The 19,222-nt window shown below is 33.6% G+C and overlaps 3 protein-coding genes across 3 annotated transcripts; 2 read left to right on the plus strand and 1 right to left on the minus strand.

Moving 5' to 3' along the window:
• Positions 1–2,704: 2,704 nt before the first annotated feature.
• Positions 2,705–5,007, minus strand: LOC111304866 (AAA-ATPase At2g46620-like). The gene has a single exon (XM_022901855.2). The coding sequence runs from the start codon at positions 4,402–4,404 to the stop codon at positions 2,968–2,970; it is 1,437 nt and encodes a 478-aa protein (XP_022757590.2). The 5' UTR covers positions 4,405–5,007; the 3' UTR covers positions 2,705–2,967.
• Positions 5,008–11,565: 6,558 nt separating this feature from the next.
• On the plus strand, positions 11,566–13,363 carry LOC111305978 (uncharacterized). The gene is made up of 4 exons (XM_022903863.2): positions 11,566–11,836; positions 11,957–12,217; positions 12,682–12,841; positions 12,980–13,363. The coding sequence occupies exons 1-4, from the start codon at positions 11,633–11,635 to the stop codon at positions 13,156–13,158; spliced, it is 804 nt and encodes a 267-aa protein (XP_022759598.2). The 5' UTR covers positions 11,566–11,632; the 3' UTR covers positions 13,159–13,363.
• A 1,432-nt stretch (positions 13,364–14,795) lies between these two features.
• LOC111306388 (uncharacterized) lies at positions 14,796–16,945 on the plus strand. The gene has a single exon (XM_022904273.2). It carries the CDS (start codon positions 15,287–15,289, stop codon positions 16,655–16,657), a length of 1,371 nt encoding a protein of 456 aa, XP_022760008.2. The 5' UTR covers positions 14,796–15,286; the 3' UTR covers positions 16,658–16,945.
• The last annotated feature ends 2,277 nt before the right edge of the window (positions 16,946–19,222 follow it).

Here is a 19,222-nt window from a genome sequence, read left to right on the forward strand (position 1 = left end):
ATTGATTATTAAATTAATTTCAATCAATTAATGAAAATAATTTTTTAAAAATTTTAAATTTTGGTTAATTTAATTTTTAAATTAAATTATTCAAATTTTTAATTAAAATATAACATAATCTAAATATAAAATAAAAAATACATGAAATGGATAATTTAATTTTATAAATTGTTAGAGTTTTTAATATAATATTTTATCGGATAATTTTATTTAATTTATATAAAATATGAGAAATTAAAAGTTTAAAATATAATTTAAGTTAAATATATTTATTATTTAATTAATTAAAAATTTAATTAAATCAATCAAATTAAATTCAATCAATTAATTTTTAAAATTTATAAATTTAATTCGATTAATAAAAATAATATAATTTAATTAATTTAATTTTAAATAATTCGATATGAAATTAATCGAATTTGTCGAATTAACATGTATAATAAATGCCAAGGTAATTGTTGATGATATTGGATTGCCAAAACAGGACCAACGAAAGTTTCTTGAATTTGCAAGGATTTTAATAGCGAAATCAGATTTTGATCTAACGAATTATCAGGCTTGCTGCATAGGTGATTTGGGCTTTGGGGGTATATTAGTTCTTGCTTTGGTGTATTGTTTGATTCATCCTTTAATACAATTCTTTGGATTGGATGTAATTAATGGATGGGTAGGGCCTAGTTTGGTTATGGGCTTAACTTGCTTTTGTATTGAGAGTTCAAACTTGGCCCAAGCCAAAAGTACAAACTATAGTCTTCCCCCAATTACACCTCTAGTTTCAATCAAATCACGTGAATTCCTAGTAACGAAATTAAAGAATGATGTTGGATTTTGTACTCATACAATTTAATTTACCTTTTAATTGGGTATTATGATACATCTAGGGAAAACTAGGAAGCCCAATAACATGAGCAAACTTTGCTTTTTCTCTTTAATATGCTCCATTATTGGTAAAAATAAAAATTTTCTTTTTAAAAGGTATATCTAGCTGCCTATGTGTAAGGTGGATATAATTTTTAATGACTTCAATATAGAGTAATTAATACTCTTTTTAAGAAACCTAACTGGGAAAGGTTTGAAATGCTACTTAAAGAATATCTCTTTAGGGTACAAGCCAATCATAATGAGTTAGGTCTGGTTACTATAAACTAAACTAAAGTTATCGTTTTTAGGGACGCCTTTAAGATGAAAGAGAAAATGAAGCTAAAACTTCTGGCAAAAATATGAGCTATAGCATTTAATTCGTGATTGTGTGATTACCACTCAACGTGGTCATGCTCATTATTGAGGAAATTAATCATGGAACCCAGCAGCACTGTACAGTAGTGGGGATATGAATAGGGTGGCAAATGCAATTAGCTTTTTCACGACTAGCAAGGCAGGTGCATGCCTCTATCGCTCCAACGGCATACCAAATTGCAATCCTCATTCAAAGGCAATGAACATAGTTTCCTCAAAACAACAAGCTGGCTTGAATTAAATATAGCCCTTATAATTGTTCCTATTCCATACAAAAGAGGGAGAAAAATGCAGTGTGTTTGAGGAAATATTATGAACTTAGGCATGGGATTTGCAAATCAACAAAAGAGTGGTGGAAAAATGACATTAAACATTGGGTCAAAAGAAATCGAATCCGAATCGAAAACATTGAATAACTTTTTAATTACGGACGAGGACATGGTGAAGAAAAAAGAGCTAGGATTTTAGGCCACAATTGACAGCTCAAATAATGGTTGCTTTGGGCATTCATTCTACTGATATTATTCTAAGAAAATTATGTATAGATATTGCGAGTTTGATCAATATTTTGGTGCCTTGAAGTGAAATTGCAAGCTGGAATTGATGCGTTAATCCGAATAAATATTTATCGGAGTGCTCGAAATTGTGTTTCACCCTTGAAAAAAATCTACAAAATTATTTTCACATTGCATCGCATTGCAGAACCCAAATCACCATCAAACTGCCCCATAATAGCATTGCTTTATTCGGGCACGTGGGAATCTACGGAGCTTCTTATCTTAACAAAGTGCCTTTAGCACGGAATGATAGATTTTAAATAAGGAAAGTTTGACATTTGGACTGGATCCGATTCTTTTACAAGTTGCATATAAGTAGGGGTTCTAATTGGATTTGTTCATAAACGTAAAGTATAGCCGTATAGGAGAGTTTTATGTAATTTCGATGTGGATTTTCTAATTATGGTTCATCAAGATTTGAACATTGGATAATTGGAATGAAAAATGTTGCTGACAATATTGCTATTTTGAATATCATTTGTGGTGATTCTGGTGAGTAGTTACTCCAAGGACTAGAGACAAAACCCTGCCATATGGCATCAGATGGTCAGTCACATCATTGCCAATGATGAGTTAAGACTTAAGGGAGTAAAGAAAATTGCTAGCCATTCCTACACAAATGGTGAGAAAATGCAAACCCTGTTTAAGTGGTCCGTGGCTCTGGTCAACTTCGAAAGGGCTGTCCTGGATTTCTCTTTTTCAGATCCACCATGCCCCATCTCACAGTAAATCTTTTGCATCAATTTCCGCAATGTTCTCTCACTTTCGACTCGTTGTACATTAAAAAGGAAAAACAAAAAAAAAGGTAAAAATAGCCAAATAAAATGCTTGAAGAAGATACCCTCTTTCCCAACCCATATTCCAGAGAAATGCTTGAACAGGCAACAACAACGTTACCGAAAGCTTGGAAGTGAATTGAATCATATTTTGTATAAACAAATTTGAAAAACACCCATCAATCTAATGCTATTATGTACATGTATAGAGGCAATTGCAAGCTACTACAAATGTTAACACATAACGATGTAAAAATAACAAAAATGGGCTAAGAAAATGTGCTCTTAATATTTTTAACAGAATCAAATTCTAATTCTGCTATTAAGGGAACAAATTCTAGCTGAAATCACTAAAACTACAAGATAAGCTTCCTATAAACTGTGATGGGAGTTAATCATCAGCCTTCCCTTTGGTCACTGTTAAGATCAAACGCCTGAGATTTTCTACTACTTTTCACCCTCAACAAACCGTACAATTTCTTAAACTCCTTCACTGCATTTGCACCTTCTTTACAAAAAACCCCGCTGGGTTCACCAATTTCCTCAACCGATTTCTTCGACCCCTTCTCCCACAACCGCCTTCCGGTTTTCCAGGCACCCCTCCCATCACCGTCCGTTTGCAAAGCATTGATAACCGATTTCAAAGCCCGGCTTGGCGAATTCCGGTTGGCGATCATTAGCTCCCCAATCTCAGCGGGGCTTAAACTCGACCCATTTTGGAAAATCTCCTCTACTTGCGGGAACAGCTTATGATCCTTGAGCCCTAGGTAACTATTGGCCAGCGTTTTAAAAGCTGTAAAATCACATAGAGGAAAATGTATATGAACATCAATCCTTCCCGGTCTAAGAATCGCTGGGTCAACGTGATCTTTGCCGTTCATTGTGAAGACCATGACTCTTTCTTCGCCGCAGCCGGAGCTTAAAATCCCATCCATAAAATTTAAAATGCCTGATAAACTCACGGCCGTTGATTTCTCTGACAAATACCGGTCAAGATCCTCGATGACAATCACGGATTTGGCTGTGCTTTGTAGCATGAGAAACTTAAGGTCGGAATCATCCGAGACTTTGGACAAATCAATGTCGTAAACATCGTAACTCAAGAAATTAGCCATAGCTGCGACAAAGCTTGATTTCCCAGTACCTGAAGGACCGTAAAGCAGATAGCTTCGTTTCCAAACACGACCCAGCCTATGATAATACTGTTTGGCTTTGAGGAAAGAGTCGAGATCAGATTTGACTTTGCTTTTAAGGTCGGATTCCATGGCTATCGTTTCAAACGTTGAAGGATGCGTGAAAGGAACAGATCTCCACCGTCCCTTTTGATCACCGTGATGATCAACGACATTCATGTAAAGCTTCAAGTCTCCTTTTTTCTCATCTAATTCATCGAAAACTGTGTGGATATGTTGGAGATAAGGCCGGAGAACTCTTCGTTTATCGGCTTTTCGAATCTTTAAGACCAGAGTTTTGTCTTCGTTAATCCAAAAAATCTTGGCACCCAAAAAGTCATCTTCTATTATTTGGTTAGGGTCGAGACGGAGAACGATTTCATTTGGTTTTTTGCCGGTGAAGAGGTTGGTGAAATCCGAATCTTCAATTGAAGTGAGAGAATTCAGATAAGCCAAAACTTTTTGATAAAGTAGGTTTCTTTGCATGCTTTCATTGAATTCTGGGACTTTGAAGAATTGGTAGACATGGAAACAATCTTCGATAAAACGCCACTTTTTCTTGACAATATAAATCAGCCCGGTTTTGATCAAAACAACCCGGAAAAGGAATAGGAAAAAGAAAGTTATGAACAAGAGAAAAAATGGGTTATAAAGAATCGTCATGGTTTTTCAGACAAAGAGAGAATAAATCTAAGAAGGAGGATTTAAAAGGGAAACTTTCTTCTTCCAGGAAAGAGAAACATGGTTTTTTCTGGGAAAAGGAAAGATGAGAAAACACGAATTTACGAAGATTGAAAGATAGGGGGAGCTTTTAAAGCACCGTGACAGGAAAGATTAGAGATAAGAGAGTGGACGTTATTAGGGTGACTGGGGAATTATAAAATGAGTAGACTTTTGGGCGAGAGACGACCACATGCCGGCAAGTTTGATGGGTCAAAACTAAAAAGCGCAGCAATTGGAGACAGGTGGTGTTTAGGGGAAAAAGAAGAAAGGTTTTCAATCAAATGTTTGATTAATCCTACTGTATTTGTGGGAATTTGGGGACGAGAGAAGAGGTTGGATTCAGGAATTGGAATTCACTGTTCGGATCTCCGTTAGACGTTAGATGTAGTTGCAGCCTAGTTGTCCGGAAAAACCAAAATTATAGTATATGAATTTATTGGGGGCCTAGCTTTATTTGATTAAGGTCCTAATAAGGAGTTGAGGTTGACTACATGCTTGGCTTCTCCCTACACGATTTGGCCACGGAAAAGAAAAAAAGAAAATATATATTGTATTGGAGAATATATCCTCTGCCCCATTGTTTTCGTGGCTTTGGTTTGTCAAAAAAGAAAAAAATCCGTGTGCGATGTAAGGATTTAATGATAATGATACACAATATTGGCATGATTCCTTTTAATTGTGATGAGGTATTTACATTAGATGCTTTTTGTGAATTGGTTTGAATATATCTTGCGAATCTATGCAAAAAAAATTTCTTTTTTTATTATTATTTTTTAGCAATTTACATAATTGTTTAAATTTATTTTTTATAAAAAATCACACTCTAAAAATAAAAAAAAAATACATGTGTTCAAATTAAAATTTATGTTGGACTCAATTTTGGGGTCTGGTGGGCAACATGAAATGTGAATAAATCTAAAACATTTTTATGTCATCTTGTTTTTCAGATATATAAAATATTATATACAATGAGAAATAACCTTTTCTTATTTTAAAAATTCACTTCATATCGCGAACAAAATTTTTAAAATGAAATCTCAATTATAGTCAAAAAGAATTTTTTTATTTTAATATATATATATATATATATATGTATAAACGATTTCATTTATATTAATGTAAGTGGCTTTTTTATTTTTGGATCAAAATTAAATTTATAATATCTCTTTTTTTTTTGGTTTTTAAGGGGAGAGGTTGGGGTTGAATCCCAACTTTTGTATCTTCTTAAGACTTTCTTGATTACTATATTTAAAAATACCTATATTTAAAAATTTTAATCAAAAGGTCTAAAATTGAAATATACTTAGATTTGTACGAGTAGATCTTTACTTATATATACAATAGCAATAAAATATCAACAAAAAAGATATTTTAAAACTTTAATATTTTAAATTCAACTCTCATTGGCTTAGATTGTTTAATTATATTATAGTTTATTAATTAATTATTCAATAATTATAATTTAATTTTAATAAATAATTAATTATATAACTATAATACTTAATTATTAATATATTACTTAAGGGAAACCCCTTTAATTAAAAATATTTTGAAGACAAATATATTTAGTTAATCTATTTAAAAAAAAATCTCATGCAAGATAATGAAAAATAATTTCTGAACATATTTTTCTGATCACATAACAAATAAAAGACGATGCTTAAAAAGTTGAAATGTTTTTTTTTTTTTTCCTTTTTACCTTTTGAAATATTTTCTATCAATAACCTAAATAGTAAATACTTTGTTGCATTAATTTTTTATTATTTTTCTTGCCAAATGGGACTCATGTCTTATCTTAAGTATTGGATTAGTCCAAGAACAAAAGTAATTAAGCAGACCAGCTTAAGAAATCTAATTTTATGTATTTCTTTTTAGCCACGGAACTTTATGTTGAGTAATACAAATAAATTGGAGTACCGGGGATTCGAATATTCTTTATAATAATATTTATTTCCATTACTCAAAATACAAGAAATTGATCATCATTTCTTGAAATTTCTCCATGTGGCTTGGTACATATAGGGATCAGTTAGTCTACTCAACTGCTTATCTATTTTTTTTTTTTTTAATATTGACAAAATTTTATTATTAAAATAATTGAAATTAAGGATCTGATATTAAAATTATTACTCATTTAATTTGACATATCATATATATATTTATTTTACTTACTGAAACTTAAAAAAAATAAAGGTTGAACTGTAAACGAACTGGCAATCTGGGGTCAAAGTATCAAGCCAAGAAGCAAAGTGCCATTAATTTCCACCGTTTAATGCAAAAATTTTCAAAGTAGAACGTGAAAGTGGCCAACCTAATTACCCTCTTTTTTATATTTTCTAAAGTTCATTACGTTGGACGTAATCAAACTTTATTAATGTTCTTTTCAATCAATACTTTTTTCTTACGCGGGATAGGAATGATTGTATTTTTTTGCACTTTTCTTTTAATGGTTTTCTTAATTCTTAATAAAAATATTTTTGTGGTTAAGATGATTAGGGATGGCATCGGGTCGGATTCGGGACAGGTTTTGCTCGTCCCGAATCCGATCTGATTTTATGTTTTATTAAATTCGAATTCGACTCGATCCGAATTTTTTTTTAATATCCAAATTCGATCCAACATTATATAAATTGTACTCGATTAAACCTGAAATTAATAAAATATTATTTTTTAAATATAAAATATTATTTTTTAAATATAAATATTTAAAAATATCATTATATAAATATATATATAATTAATTAATTAAAAAACAAAATTTTAATAATGTCGGGTCGGGTAGGTCGAGTTTTAAGCATACCCGAACTCGATCCAACCCCGATTATTACTTAATTTTACCCGATCCGATCCCGACTCGAAACTTGAAATTCAAAAAAAAAAAAAAACCAACCTTATAGGGTCGGATCGGGTCGAAACTCGTCGGAGACGGACTTGATTACCGTCTCTAAAGATGACCCACGTTATAAATTTTGATTATTTTTGTCTTTTGATCTTATTTTATGTATGAATTAGATTTGATAATTGTGTATTTATATTATGAAAATATTGATAATTTATGAATTATATTATGTTTTATTTTAAAATTACATATTAAAAATTTTGTTGACATAAAAAATATAAAATATTTTTTTATTAAATTTATATATAATTTTTGTTAAATTTAAATCTATATCACATATATATATGTTTTCGTATTATTTTATTTTATATCACTGTTTTATGTTTTCAATTATTAAATTTATATGAAATCATAAAATTTTGAGAAAAATGAGACTATGTTTGGTTTAAAAATTACTTTTATTTTTTATTTGCATTTCCTAAAAATAGTACTCTTCCTATCTTTTGTTTTCTTCGGTCATTTTTCTATTTGTTGATTTCTAAAAAATGTATTTGGTAAATGAAAACAAAAATTATTTTTAAAATTTACAAAATAAGAAAAAATAAATAATTATTAATTACATCTAATTAAAATATATAATATATATTTATAAGGAGATATCAAGTTACATAAAAAAGTTTTATAGCTTTTCACATCTTTTTTTAATAATTGATTTTAATAAATTTAAGGAATGAGTGATACAAGTAAAAAAAAAATTTTAATTTTATCTTTTTAATTTATTGAAATTAATAATTAAAAAAGTATAAAACTAAAAAAATTTATATTGATATAAATAGATATTTCCTCTGTATTTATTAATTAATAACTTTCAAAAGTATTCAAATATAGAGGCCAACTTCTTAAATTGCAAAATATAAATTAAAAAATTAATGAAAATGCATCTTATTTTATTTTTCATTACCAAAAACATTTTAAGTTTTTGTTTTTATTATATTTTTTATTATCAAACACATTTTTACTCTTATTTTTTTGTTTTTTTTTTAAATAAAAATAAAAAATTACATTGGTTTTCCAAAATCAAACACCATTTGAATTTTGTTGCAGAAAAGACACTTTTACAAAAGAGTAACTTGATTAATAAATCTAAAAGGTTAAGCACTAAGCAATTTCCTTTTTTTTTTGGTCCAATCTTGAATTTCAAACTTGTTTATGCGAACGAAATTCACACGGCATTGCATGATTGAAGAATCGAAATGAATTCTTTAACTCGATTGTTAAAATGTCAACCTCAATTTTAACTTTGCAAGCTCGAATTTCCTACTTTAATTGGCTGGTTTTGGACTTACTTGTGCTTTTTGTTGGGGCAAATACGGACAGCATTTTTATGCGTGCCGCCTAGTGCCCAATTATGCATGTAGCCTGCGGTTAATTAATCTTGACTAAGAGGAAAATGATAAATGGTTTGCTTTGTGGTTCGAGCTGCCTATATTTTAAGAGGTAAGGCTGACATTAGACTTTAATGATGATGCTTTGACTAATTATTTGCATTAAGCCAAACCATGAAATAAGATCAATTTGAATTCGAGTTTTAAAAATTAATTAATTTATTTTTTACGAAATCACGAATGAAGTTTGAATTTCTCTATTTGTATTTTTTTTATATTTTTTAAGTTAAAATTTCATTTATAAAAATAATAAAATCAATCAACTAAGAAGCAGAAGAATAAAAGGGAAATAAACAGTACCAATCCATTTATACTAGCAATTACAATTGGAAATTGGAACTCTAAATTTTCTTTGATTAAATCCTTCATGATTACACAAAAAAAAAAAAAAAACTAGTTTAATTTGATTAAGCTATAGTTAAAATCAACATTCCAACGGGGACCATGAGTAGCAACTTCATCAATCCAAACCAAACTTGCTTTAATTAAACTTTAATGAATTAATTTTTTCTTTTCTTTTTCATTCTACATATTCATATTCTCTTTTTTTTTTTTTTTTATAAAATAAAATTTGAGATCTCGGAGTGAAAATTACGAGTTTAATCCATAGAGATCAGTATGTATAAGATACACATGTTATTAATTAATATGAATGGAAAAATAATTACAACTATATTTAATGCAAAATGATTTCATATGCATCTGATATTAAACTTTTTCTTGATTGAAAGGAAACTAATTAATCTCTCGTTCCTCTCAACCCAAATAGAAATACTGTCAAAATCGTTAGCCTGAAAATATCCAAGTTGTGCTTGTATTTTATAGGCAAGTAGCTAACTTCATCAGTTTTAGTTGATGGGTATGTCTTTTGCTAAAAACATCTGACTCATAAATGTACTATTAGGCTTCACAAAAATTTTGTTGTCAGCAGAGATGATGGTGATGATCAACCATGAAAAATATGAACGTTGCATGCGACAGTGCAATGGATCCAAATCCCAAAACCTCTGGACTGAAATCATTGAAGCCTGTGAGGTGATATCGACCAGTTATCATCGGTCGATCCCAATCCATGGGTTGCTTGGCTCTTTCACGGCCCACCTGCTCTCATCTCCATTTCACGCAGTCCAGTCCGCCCATGGGTTTTATGGGTTTATCGTATCTCAGTCATCAGCAAGACTCTTAATTTCTTCCATTATTGTTCTATTTTCCTCCAATTTATTGTTATTGTTGTATCGTTCCTGGTATAGTTTTTTTTTTTTGGGTTTAATTGCTTCTTTGTCTTGTCTTGTGTAGCAATAGATGTAATTATGAACCAAACCAGCAGACTAGATGATATAATTCGAGATATTCTAAAACTGAAAGTGAAATATGAGGAGAATGGAAAGTTCTCAGATTAGAGATGGTTATGGCTACAAGTCACCTAATATCATCAAACAATTAGGTAGAGACAAAAGAAAATAACAAGGCGCCCTCATCAACACATGATATGATCGGTAACCATTCTGCAATGTGGCAATATTTTGAATGCCTTATTGCCAAAATAGAAATCTATTTAAATCTCAAGAACTCCATCAAATCAAGACAGCCAATTGTTTTTTTTATTTTTTATTTTTTGTGGGTAAACAAACATATTAGTTTAGAAAATTAGGTAGACAAGTGACAACCAAAAGATCAAGCTAAACTATTTTGATTTGGTGAGGCCAAGTCTCAAATTCCATTGGAAGTCTAAGACATTGGGTTACCTTCAGTGACTTGAAAGAAATCTGTGTTTTTCCTTAGAAATATTTTTTTTATTGTAATTGAATTCATATCATTTTCAATAATTTTTAATGTAGAGTTAATATTATGAAAAATTATATGATTATTAATGATTAGTATTTATCACCTACAATAATCATTTTATATTTAAATAATGTTAAGTTAAATGCAATACATACTAAAATAATAACTAAATGCTCTTGCTAGTTTTTAACTAAAAGGTGGAAAGCTTGTTGCCTGCATTCATAGTGTAGCCATCATCGGTCAATATGAAAATAAAATTTTACACACAAATTATGGGCCCAATCATATTATAGAACCCAGATATAAGCATCACCATGGTTTGATGTTTCAACCTCTCACATGCCCAAATTCTTTTAATTGTTTTGAGAATCTGTTAAAACATTTTCTCTGGAATTTCAAATTGCCCCGAGTGTTTAGCTGTATTGGAAAAAAAATTTTGAAGATATGTAAAACATTTTCGCTATAGATAGTTGAGAACAAATTTGAATCTTTGACTTTACCTTTGTAAATAATTAAGTAAGTTTCAAAAAGAAAAATGTTGGATGGAGGAAACAGTTCATAAAAGAACTAGTAACATGAAGAGATAAATATTAATTTAATTCTATGAAATTAATATTTAGAGAATAAAAATTAAAAATTGAATACTTAAAATTCAAGTCCTTTAGATAATTTGGTTTTTTTTGAATTAGCACCGGGCTCTGGTTTCTTTTCTTTTTGGGCCTAAATTTCGATTTTTTATTTTTAAGGTGAAGTAAATTGTCTTTAAGTTGCCAAGAAAAATTAAATATAGAAAATTTGAACCAAGCTTTCCATTAATATGATTTCCTGAGCTTCTAGTTGTCAGCCTAATAGTGTCTGAATCTGACACACGTTTGTCAAGTGAAGTGCAGCCCAACGGTAGAGGGCTCCGGTGTTGTTACTGATCCTGGTTGGATCTCGGCCTAAAATGTAAACTGCTGGGGCCCATCTTACAAGCAAGTCATAGCAAACCACGTCACTGCAAAAGACACCTTGAAATCTCTTGTTCCTTATCTTTTCTTAGATTGATCTGTATGCCCTCTGCCCTTTTTCTCTCTGCTCCCCTGAAGACAGAGAGCGCATGGCAGCCACACTCAACCTACTGAAATTCCCGATTGTACCGCAAAAGACACACCATCCACAATTTCTTTCAAAACCATCAAAGCATATTATCTCCAATGAGTCAATTAACCCTCCAAAACTCATCACTGAAACCATTAATCACTTAAAATCAGCTTCTCTTCCCCTTACAACGCTTGCATTGCCCTTCTTCTTAGGTACAAAGGTAAATACGATACTTCTTCAACTTCATTCTTTGTTTTGGATTTTGGAGCACAATCTATTCATTCTTTGTTTTTTTCTTTTTTTTGGAGGTAATTTAATGTGATTTTCCAACGAATAACAGGAGGCTCTTGCTGTTAATGGAGAGTTTGGGATTTTGGAGGGTAGAAGTTTTGCACTTATACACCCCATTGTCATGGGTAGTTTGTTCTTTTACACTTTGTGGGCTGGGTACTTGGGTTGGCAATGGAGGCGAGTCAGGACCGTCCAGACTGAGATTAATGAGCTCAAGAAACAAGTGAAGCCCAATCCAGTAACCCCGGAAGGGAAACCAGTTGAAGCAGCTCCATCTCCCGTGGAACTCAAGATTCGGCAGCTCACTGAGGTTTGCTATAGGTTTGCTATATACAACAAAATTTTTATATAGTTTTAACTTGAAAATCCCAATATTTGAGCACCAAGTCAAGATTTTATCTCCCACTTCTGTCACTGAATCCTAACGGTAGTGCTGTGTGATATATAATGATTTCTACGTAGACTTTAAATGCAAATTTCAAATGATATTATCAAGCATCCAACTCAAAAGGCTAAAACCAATTGGACACGCTTAACTTGAATGCAAGGTCAACATAAACTCTGAACTTTACTGGTATGGGATAACTCTACTTAACGGAAATAACAAAATTCTTTTGGTGAAAATGTATCATAGCTATGTGGTTTAACTCCTTAGACCTTATATGTGATTACTAGCTAATTACTTTAACTTGTTTCATGTTGAGATGCTTGCTATTCTATGTGGTTTCTGTGCAAAGTCCTCAAACTATGTGATCATTTGCAATTTAACTTCAGGAGAGGAAGGAGTTGCTGAAAGGGTCTTACAAGGATAGACACTTCAATGCAGGATCCATACTGCTAGCATTTGGGGTTCTTGAGTCTGTTGGTGGAGGTGTGAATACATGGTTTAGGACAGGAAAGCTCTTCCCAGGCCCCCATTTGTTTGCTGGAGCAGGTACTTTTTGAATTCTAGGTTCCTTTTACAAAATGGTGTAATCACAAACTGGAATGCAAGATTTAGGTTGCTGACATCAACTAGTTTGAAGTGAGTAGGAAATGACTCTACCTTGCTGGCTTGGTGTTTGTTTTACAGCCATTACAGTGCTATGGGCTGCGGCTGCAGCGCTTGTACCATCAATGCAGAAAGGGAGTGAGACTGCAAGGAGCCTTCACATTGCATTGAATGCAATAAATGTTACACTTTTTATTTGGCAAATCCCCACTGGTATAGATATAGTTTTCAAAGTTTTTGAATTTACTAAATGGCCTTGAAGTGCAGACCTTGCAAGACTGACCTCTCTTGCCTGTTATTATGTTTATTTTCTTTGCTTAGGACGTCGTTATCATCAACAATTTCAGTTTTCTTCTCTGCTTCTGCCTTTCTCCCTTGTGTGATACCAGCAAGTAACTTTGTAATTAAGCATATAATGCATTATGTCAGAGCAATTATGATTCTTGTGCTTTGATCGGTAACCAATCAATTGTGCTTCATTCCTCAGCCAATTGCTTTTTATATTGAGCTTGGCATGCATTTCAAGGAATCAATACCAGTATGCTTATTTGGTACTTCGGTTCCTTCTAGGCACCTCATCACGTGGCTCAAATGCTCAAATGCACAGAGAAATAGCACGAGTCTATATCGAGAATTCATAAATGAACAAAATCTTTTGCCCAAGCTGTTTTTGTTTGCAGGCCCTATAGAAATAGGAGAGAGGGTTGACAGTTAACCTGCACAGTATATGGCTATATGCATTTTTCAAAGGGGATACAGGTTTTTAGCATTAGTAGTATTACTAGAGCACCACTACTCCTTAATCTACTTTATGGTAAAGATATCATAATAATTCATTATTTATAGATGACAAAAGACTCAACTTTGTAAAGCTTGTAGTGTTTCATCTGAAAGTACTGATTCCTGCATATCAAAGTCTATGAATTGAATATTTGTAACAAAAGAGATGATATGATTTCATTAGTAAATGCTACGTTTCATCTTTGACAGCTGATTAATTTTTTAAAAAAAAAAAAAGGAAAAGTAAAAGAGGTTCATATTCCAAGGTCCCACCTCAGGAATTCGTTTGTTTTCTCTTGCAACAATGGGTAGTGGAAACGATGGTTTTGTTGCAATCAACAGCTAAATAACAGCAATTCTCTGATGTGCTTGGTTACCAAGTCAAGTAATTAGATAAGAGTAAATATTCTTTATTCGTATAAAGCAACCCTATCCGTACGTTAAAGACACAGGAAGATCCAAAAATTAAAAAGTTAAAAAAGAGAGCTAAACTAGTAGTAGCGCATAGCATCAAAATCTGTTCTGTCCAGTCTCAGCAAGCAAAGTCTGAAGGAAGAAACAGACAGCAACGGCATCAACTTTCTCTAGCAAGAATCTATGTCACGGTTGAGTGAATTCTAAGCGGCTCATGAGGAATCGTTGAAGAAGCTTTTGTGCTGTGAATGGTTAAGAATTTATATATATATGTCAGTGTAGCCATCATAAGCACAGGCTGAAAATGCCACCCAGCTCATTCATGCAAAAGGAACGGTTGTGGTGGTTATGGGAGAAGGATAGCAGCCATTAGACGCAATACTACTTTGATTAATGCATAAGAAATTAAGAATATTATACAAATTAGTGGAGCTATTTCAATTTGCAAAGGAGAAACTTTTAATATAAAAAGTAAGGAGCACTTTTCCTTAAAAATGTTTTCGTTACAGATTAATAATCTTTCATGAATTCCACAACCCTTATTCAAAGAATATTTTCCATTTCAGCAAAGAATGGAATTAAGATTGCCGTGTTGGATGAGCAATTGAAAATGGTCCAATCCAATCAGATTGGTTGGCCAAGGATTCCAAAATTATACGGACAAGTTATTTTATTCTGGGCTCTGGTTAAATGTTCATAAAATGACTTGTAGAAACACTGCAAAGAAATTCTTATTGTACGCTGTTAACGTGGAAATGCGATCAGTTCTGTTTTAATTGAATCTGATTTACAAAACAAGGCGTCGGTAGTGAAACAGAACTTTTAATTTCTATGAAACCCCAGCCAGACAGTAAATTTTGTCTAAACCAGGCTAGAGAAAAGAAGAAAAATCTTGTAAATTACTCCATTTGATGCCTGTCGTAAGATGTAACTTTTGTCAGCTGTTCAAGTATAGTATTAGTTGCCACCGGTTGGATGCCTTTCTTTCTGTGGTTTATGGCTTGGGCGTTTTCGTTATGGGATCTTTTCCTTTTTTTATTCTTTTTTCCCCCCTAATTCCTGTTTGTAGTTGAACCTGGATTACTATATAAACACATCCTGGTAGCCATTTATGCCTGTGTCCATTCTTTCGTCATTTCTAGTACATTTAGTTTTTAGCCTTTGATCTTTAAATCTTTTCAAACTTCTCCCATTATGTCAAACCAACCGGCACCAACTCGTCCCTGGTTTCGTTTAGCATCCATAGCAAGGCCAGCACCCCAAGCACCTACTCCAACCCCTGAACCCGTTCCAGCCCCGCCACGAGCAACCACTGTTCGACCTGCGTTCAGGCCTGCAGTACAGGCTCAGCCTCCACCAACTCAACCTCAAGCACCCACCGCTGCTCCACCACTTGCGGGTGGTGTTTCTTCGGTTCCAACATCCCCTGTTGCTGTTGGTAGAGTTTCTCAGCCGACTTCCCCTTCTGATAAAAGAACTACAAGGTCCCCAGGGAAGAACGGGCCAACTACTTCTCCACTGATAGCAGCAATCACTGCGTCAGTGCCAACTTCTCCAGCCAAGCCAGTGGCAACTACTGCCTCTGTGCCAACTTCTCCAGCCAAGCCACTGGCAACTACCGCCTCTGTACCCACTTCTCCAGCCAAGCCACTGGCGACAACCGCCTCTGTACCAACTTCTCCAGCCAAGCCACTGGCAACAACCGCCTCTGTACCAACTTCTCCAGCCAAGACAGTTCCAACTACAACATCAGTGACACGTTCCCCAACCCAAAAACCTGCCTCCTCCGTAACGACCACGACTCGTGAGCCTACCCCTATAGAAGCAACAACCACATTTCTCAAACCAGCCATACAATCTCCAATTCAATCACCAAAGATCAAACCACCAACTGCTCCGCCACCTTCTCCTTTAACTCTCCCACCTCCCCAGTTGAAAGCTCAAGCTGAGCTTGAACCCAAGATCCCTGTTGAGGCAGAACAAAAGACCGTGCTCATTCAAAAGACGATTGACAAGCCCAAGGGATGGCTATTTGGTGCCTCTCAAAAGGATCTTGGTGACACTCGCAGGCCTGGCATTCCGCTGAATGGACAGAAAGAACCGTCGAAGGATGGTGAGAAGAAGGAGAAAGATCATGGCAAGAAGTTTTCTTCAGATTCTGAGGATGGCGGCATGAGGGTCATAACAATTGCTGGTGAAAACAAAGGTGCTTTCATGGAATTAATTAAATCACCCCAGAAAAATGGCTTTCAGGGAAGTCCTCATCGTCTCCAAAAGAAGGTCAATTCTTCTAAAACAGGCAGCGATGGCAGTGACTACCAAAGCTACAGCAGCGGTGAGGAAGGTGATCGCAAGATGAAGGACAAGAGCAATAGCAAGAGCAACACATCAAAGACAACGCCCATGAACGCATACATGAACAGCAATGTGCAAGGCGTTAATAACTCAATTGTCTACAATTCTTCATGCACTCACCATGACCCTGGTGTGCACCTTTCTCTCCACAGAAAACCAACCGGTGGCGGATTCCATGTCAAGGAACGCACCAATGGCTACAACAGCTAGAAGAAAAATAAGCAAAACATCAAAGGCGTTTTAATTACTTTCGTTTGTTTGGATTAATTTAGGCTACAGTACTTATGTTTTTGAGAATAAACTAATAATACTATATGAGTTATATGAGTGATGGCTAAAGGGCACATGGATTCGGATTCTTCAATACCACTTTTTTGTGGTGCCTAATTGAAGACAGTCCATGTCCAGGCCCTTTTCCATTGAGAATTATGAGTATATATGCTAAACTCTGAGTGTAATAAAAGTGGAGGATAAAACCTTTATGTTTGCAATTCACAATTGGCCTTACATGTATCCTTTTAAAACTTTTCGCCAACTACCAATATTCCAATTTTACACGCTGTTAACCCCAGTTTCTGTTTTTTGTACCACAATTTCCTTTGAAATTACTGTACATTCAAGACGATGACAAAGACATTTCAGCTTTTTATACTCGGTATTATTACCTTATGTTATGCGAAGGGATCTAGATTCTAGAGGACCATCCATGAAACTTGCTCCGGAAAAAAAAAAAAAAAAAACAAAAGGGAAAGATGGATAATACTTCTCATATTCACCAATCTGATTAAGTTCCAGGAATGCTTTTCTAGGGCTTCTTATTTTGCCATGCCTTTGCTGATCTCCCCTTCTTCCAATTGGATGAGAGGGATTTTGTGCGCGTCCGAATATTTCAAGTCTCAATACAATCAGCTCAATGCCGATCGATTGTCTAAGTAAATCATTTAAATATATGATTTGATTACTATAGTCCAAATGAACGGCTTAGTTTATCCAAAAAAAAAAAAGCTGAACGGCTTTTGAAATAGGTGCAGAATTGCATATATGCCAATGTTTGACAAAATTTCTTTGTATATATACAATTTATAAGTATTCGATTTATCAATGGGATGGAATGGAGAGCATTCGAAAGAGGGAATTATTCCATACATTGGCATTCAAGTGACAATTGTTTTACGCATAGATTTCCTTTTGTGAATGTGTCAAATACTTTCAATTAATAGAAAAGGTTGACACATTAAATTAAGGAAGTCAAAGCATCCTTTGCCAACACTGGAGTTTGATGTCAATTTTTTCCGTACTCTGTTTGAGAGCTGGGACAAATTGAGACTTTTTTCTTTTAAGAATCTTGATTCCTAACCCAGAGTAAGGATCTTAATTTTACTGCCCAAGGTGACTTCTATTGACTCTAACTAATTTCAGAAGTTGTTCAGGTTTGGGTGCTTCTTTGGGCCTCGAAATCCAGCTTCAAAGAGTAACGTTTTGCCTTATGGACTTTACTCTTTAGCATGAGCTAACCAGGTTTAGCCCAAAAGATTTTGTATCAAATTTGGGTTTTCGCTGGCTCTTTTTTTTTTTTTTTTTTTAATCTCAATCCATCATTTCCATTTCCTGCCCTTTTAATCTTCTTCTTTTTAATGGAAAAAGCCTCTTTCATCTTTTCCAAGCAAGGAAAAAAATGAAAATATCCTCATCAGAGCTTATAAGGTTGCTACATAGAAATGATATTTGCCTCAATATTTTTGTCCAGCTACTTGCTTATGCGAATTGATAATTATTTGTCGGTTCGAAATTCAAAATATTCCTAAATTTGTAAGTTCACTTAAAAAGAATTTATTCAACAAACATTTATTACCTCACACGATACAAATAACTAAGATAGAAACATTGAGGTGCTAAAAGTAGATTTTTTCAAGAAAAAAATAAAATTTTGGTGATAGAACTGATTAGAAGTGCAGATACAAACATGATTTGGGTAGGACATATGCAAATGTTTCTTAAAAAGATCACAAACATGCTACTTCTATAATATGCATTGATTATTCAACTCCATCTTCAGGTTTGCATATCAATATAGTGCTATTAAAATATTGCAAAAGATGAATTATTAGAGAATCAACAATAATTGCTCTTTCTTCGTCAATTTCCCATTGATTCATCAATGGAATGAAATTCCGTAGACTGCGTGATTCAACGAACCATTTGGAGATGGAGTGGGTTCAAACAGGTAGAAGCTAGGAAAGGAATTAATAGTAGTTCGTGAACCAACCAACCCACGTGTCTAAGGAAAAAAAAAAAAACATGAAATCGACCCAATTCCCAATAGTATACATTGGCTCGTCAGGAAGAACTTAATTAGAAAGAGTTCCTGAATCCAACCAATTAACTCACGTGTCAATGGAAAATCAAGAAAAATTGAACCAATAAGCAATATGATCTTCTCATCATTTGTATTTTGTCAAATAATCCTAGCTACTAACGACGGTTATTCTGGCCTGATTGCTAAGTTGAATCATCAGTTGCCCATGTTGGAATGGTTTCTCATTCATGGCTTGGGGAGAGGACAATGCCCCAAGCAAAACGGTGAAAACACCACCACGCTGTCCCCCCACTCTTTAAAATTTTTTTGTGTTGGAATGTGTGGATCCTACAACAGTCTCTAAGCAAAAATGAGCCAATGGGATGATTATTTGATCCAGCAGATGTGGCCTAGGACTAGCTAATTCTATCAATCTTTAAAGTGGGTCTTCGAGTGCATGTGCATTAGATAACAGATAT

The sequence above is a fragment of the Durio zibethinus genome, chromosome 21 (genome assembly GCF_047325235.1).
Source record: "Durio zibethinus cultivar Kanyao isolate XHJ-2024 chromosome 21, ASM4732523v1, whole genome shotgun sequence".
Lineage (NCBI taxonomy): Eukaryota > Viridiplantae > Streptophyta > Magnoliopsida > Malvales > Malvaceae > Durio > Durio zibethinus.

Bases quoted from the DNA above. Each gene is read 5' to 3' on its own strand.
- LOC111304866 (XM_022901855.2), bottom strand. From the start codon at position 4,404: ATGACGATTCTTTATAACCCATTTTTTCTCTTGTTCATAACTTTCTTT.
- LOC111305978 (XM_022903863.2), top strand. From the start codon at position 11,633: ATGGCAGCCACACTCAACCTACTGAAATTCCCGATTGTACCGCAAAAG. The intron at 11,837-11,956 runs GTAAATACGATA...AACGAATAACAG, and splicing joins CCTTCTTCTTAGGTACAAAG to GAGGCTCTTGCTGTTAATGG. The intron at 12,842-12,979 runs GTACTTTTTGAA...TTTGTTTTACAG, and splicing joins CCATTTGTTTGCTGGAGCAG to CCATTACAGTGCTATGGGCT.
- LOC111306388 (XM_022904273.2), top strand. From the start codon at position 15,287: ATGTCAAACCAACCGGCACCAACTCGTCCCTGGTTTCGTTTAGCATCC.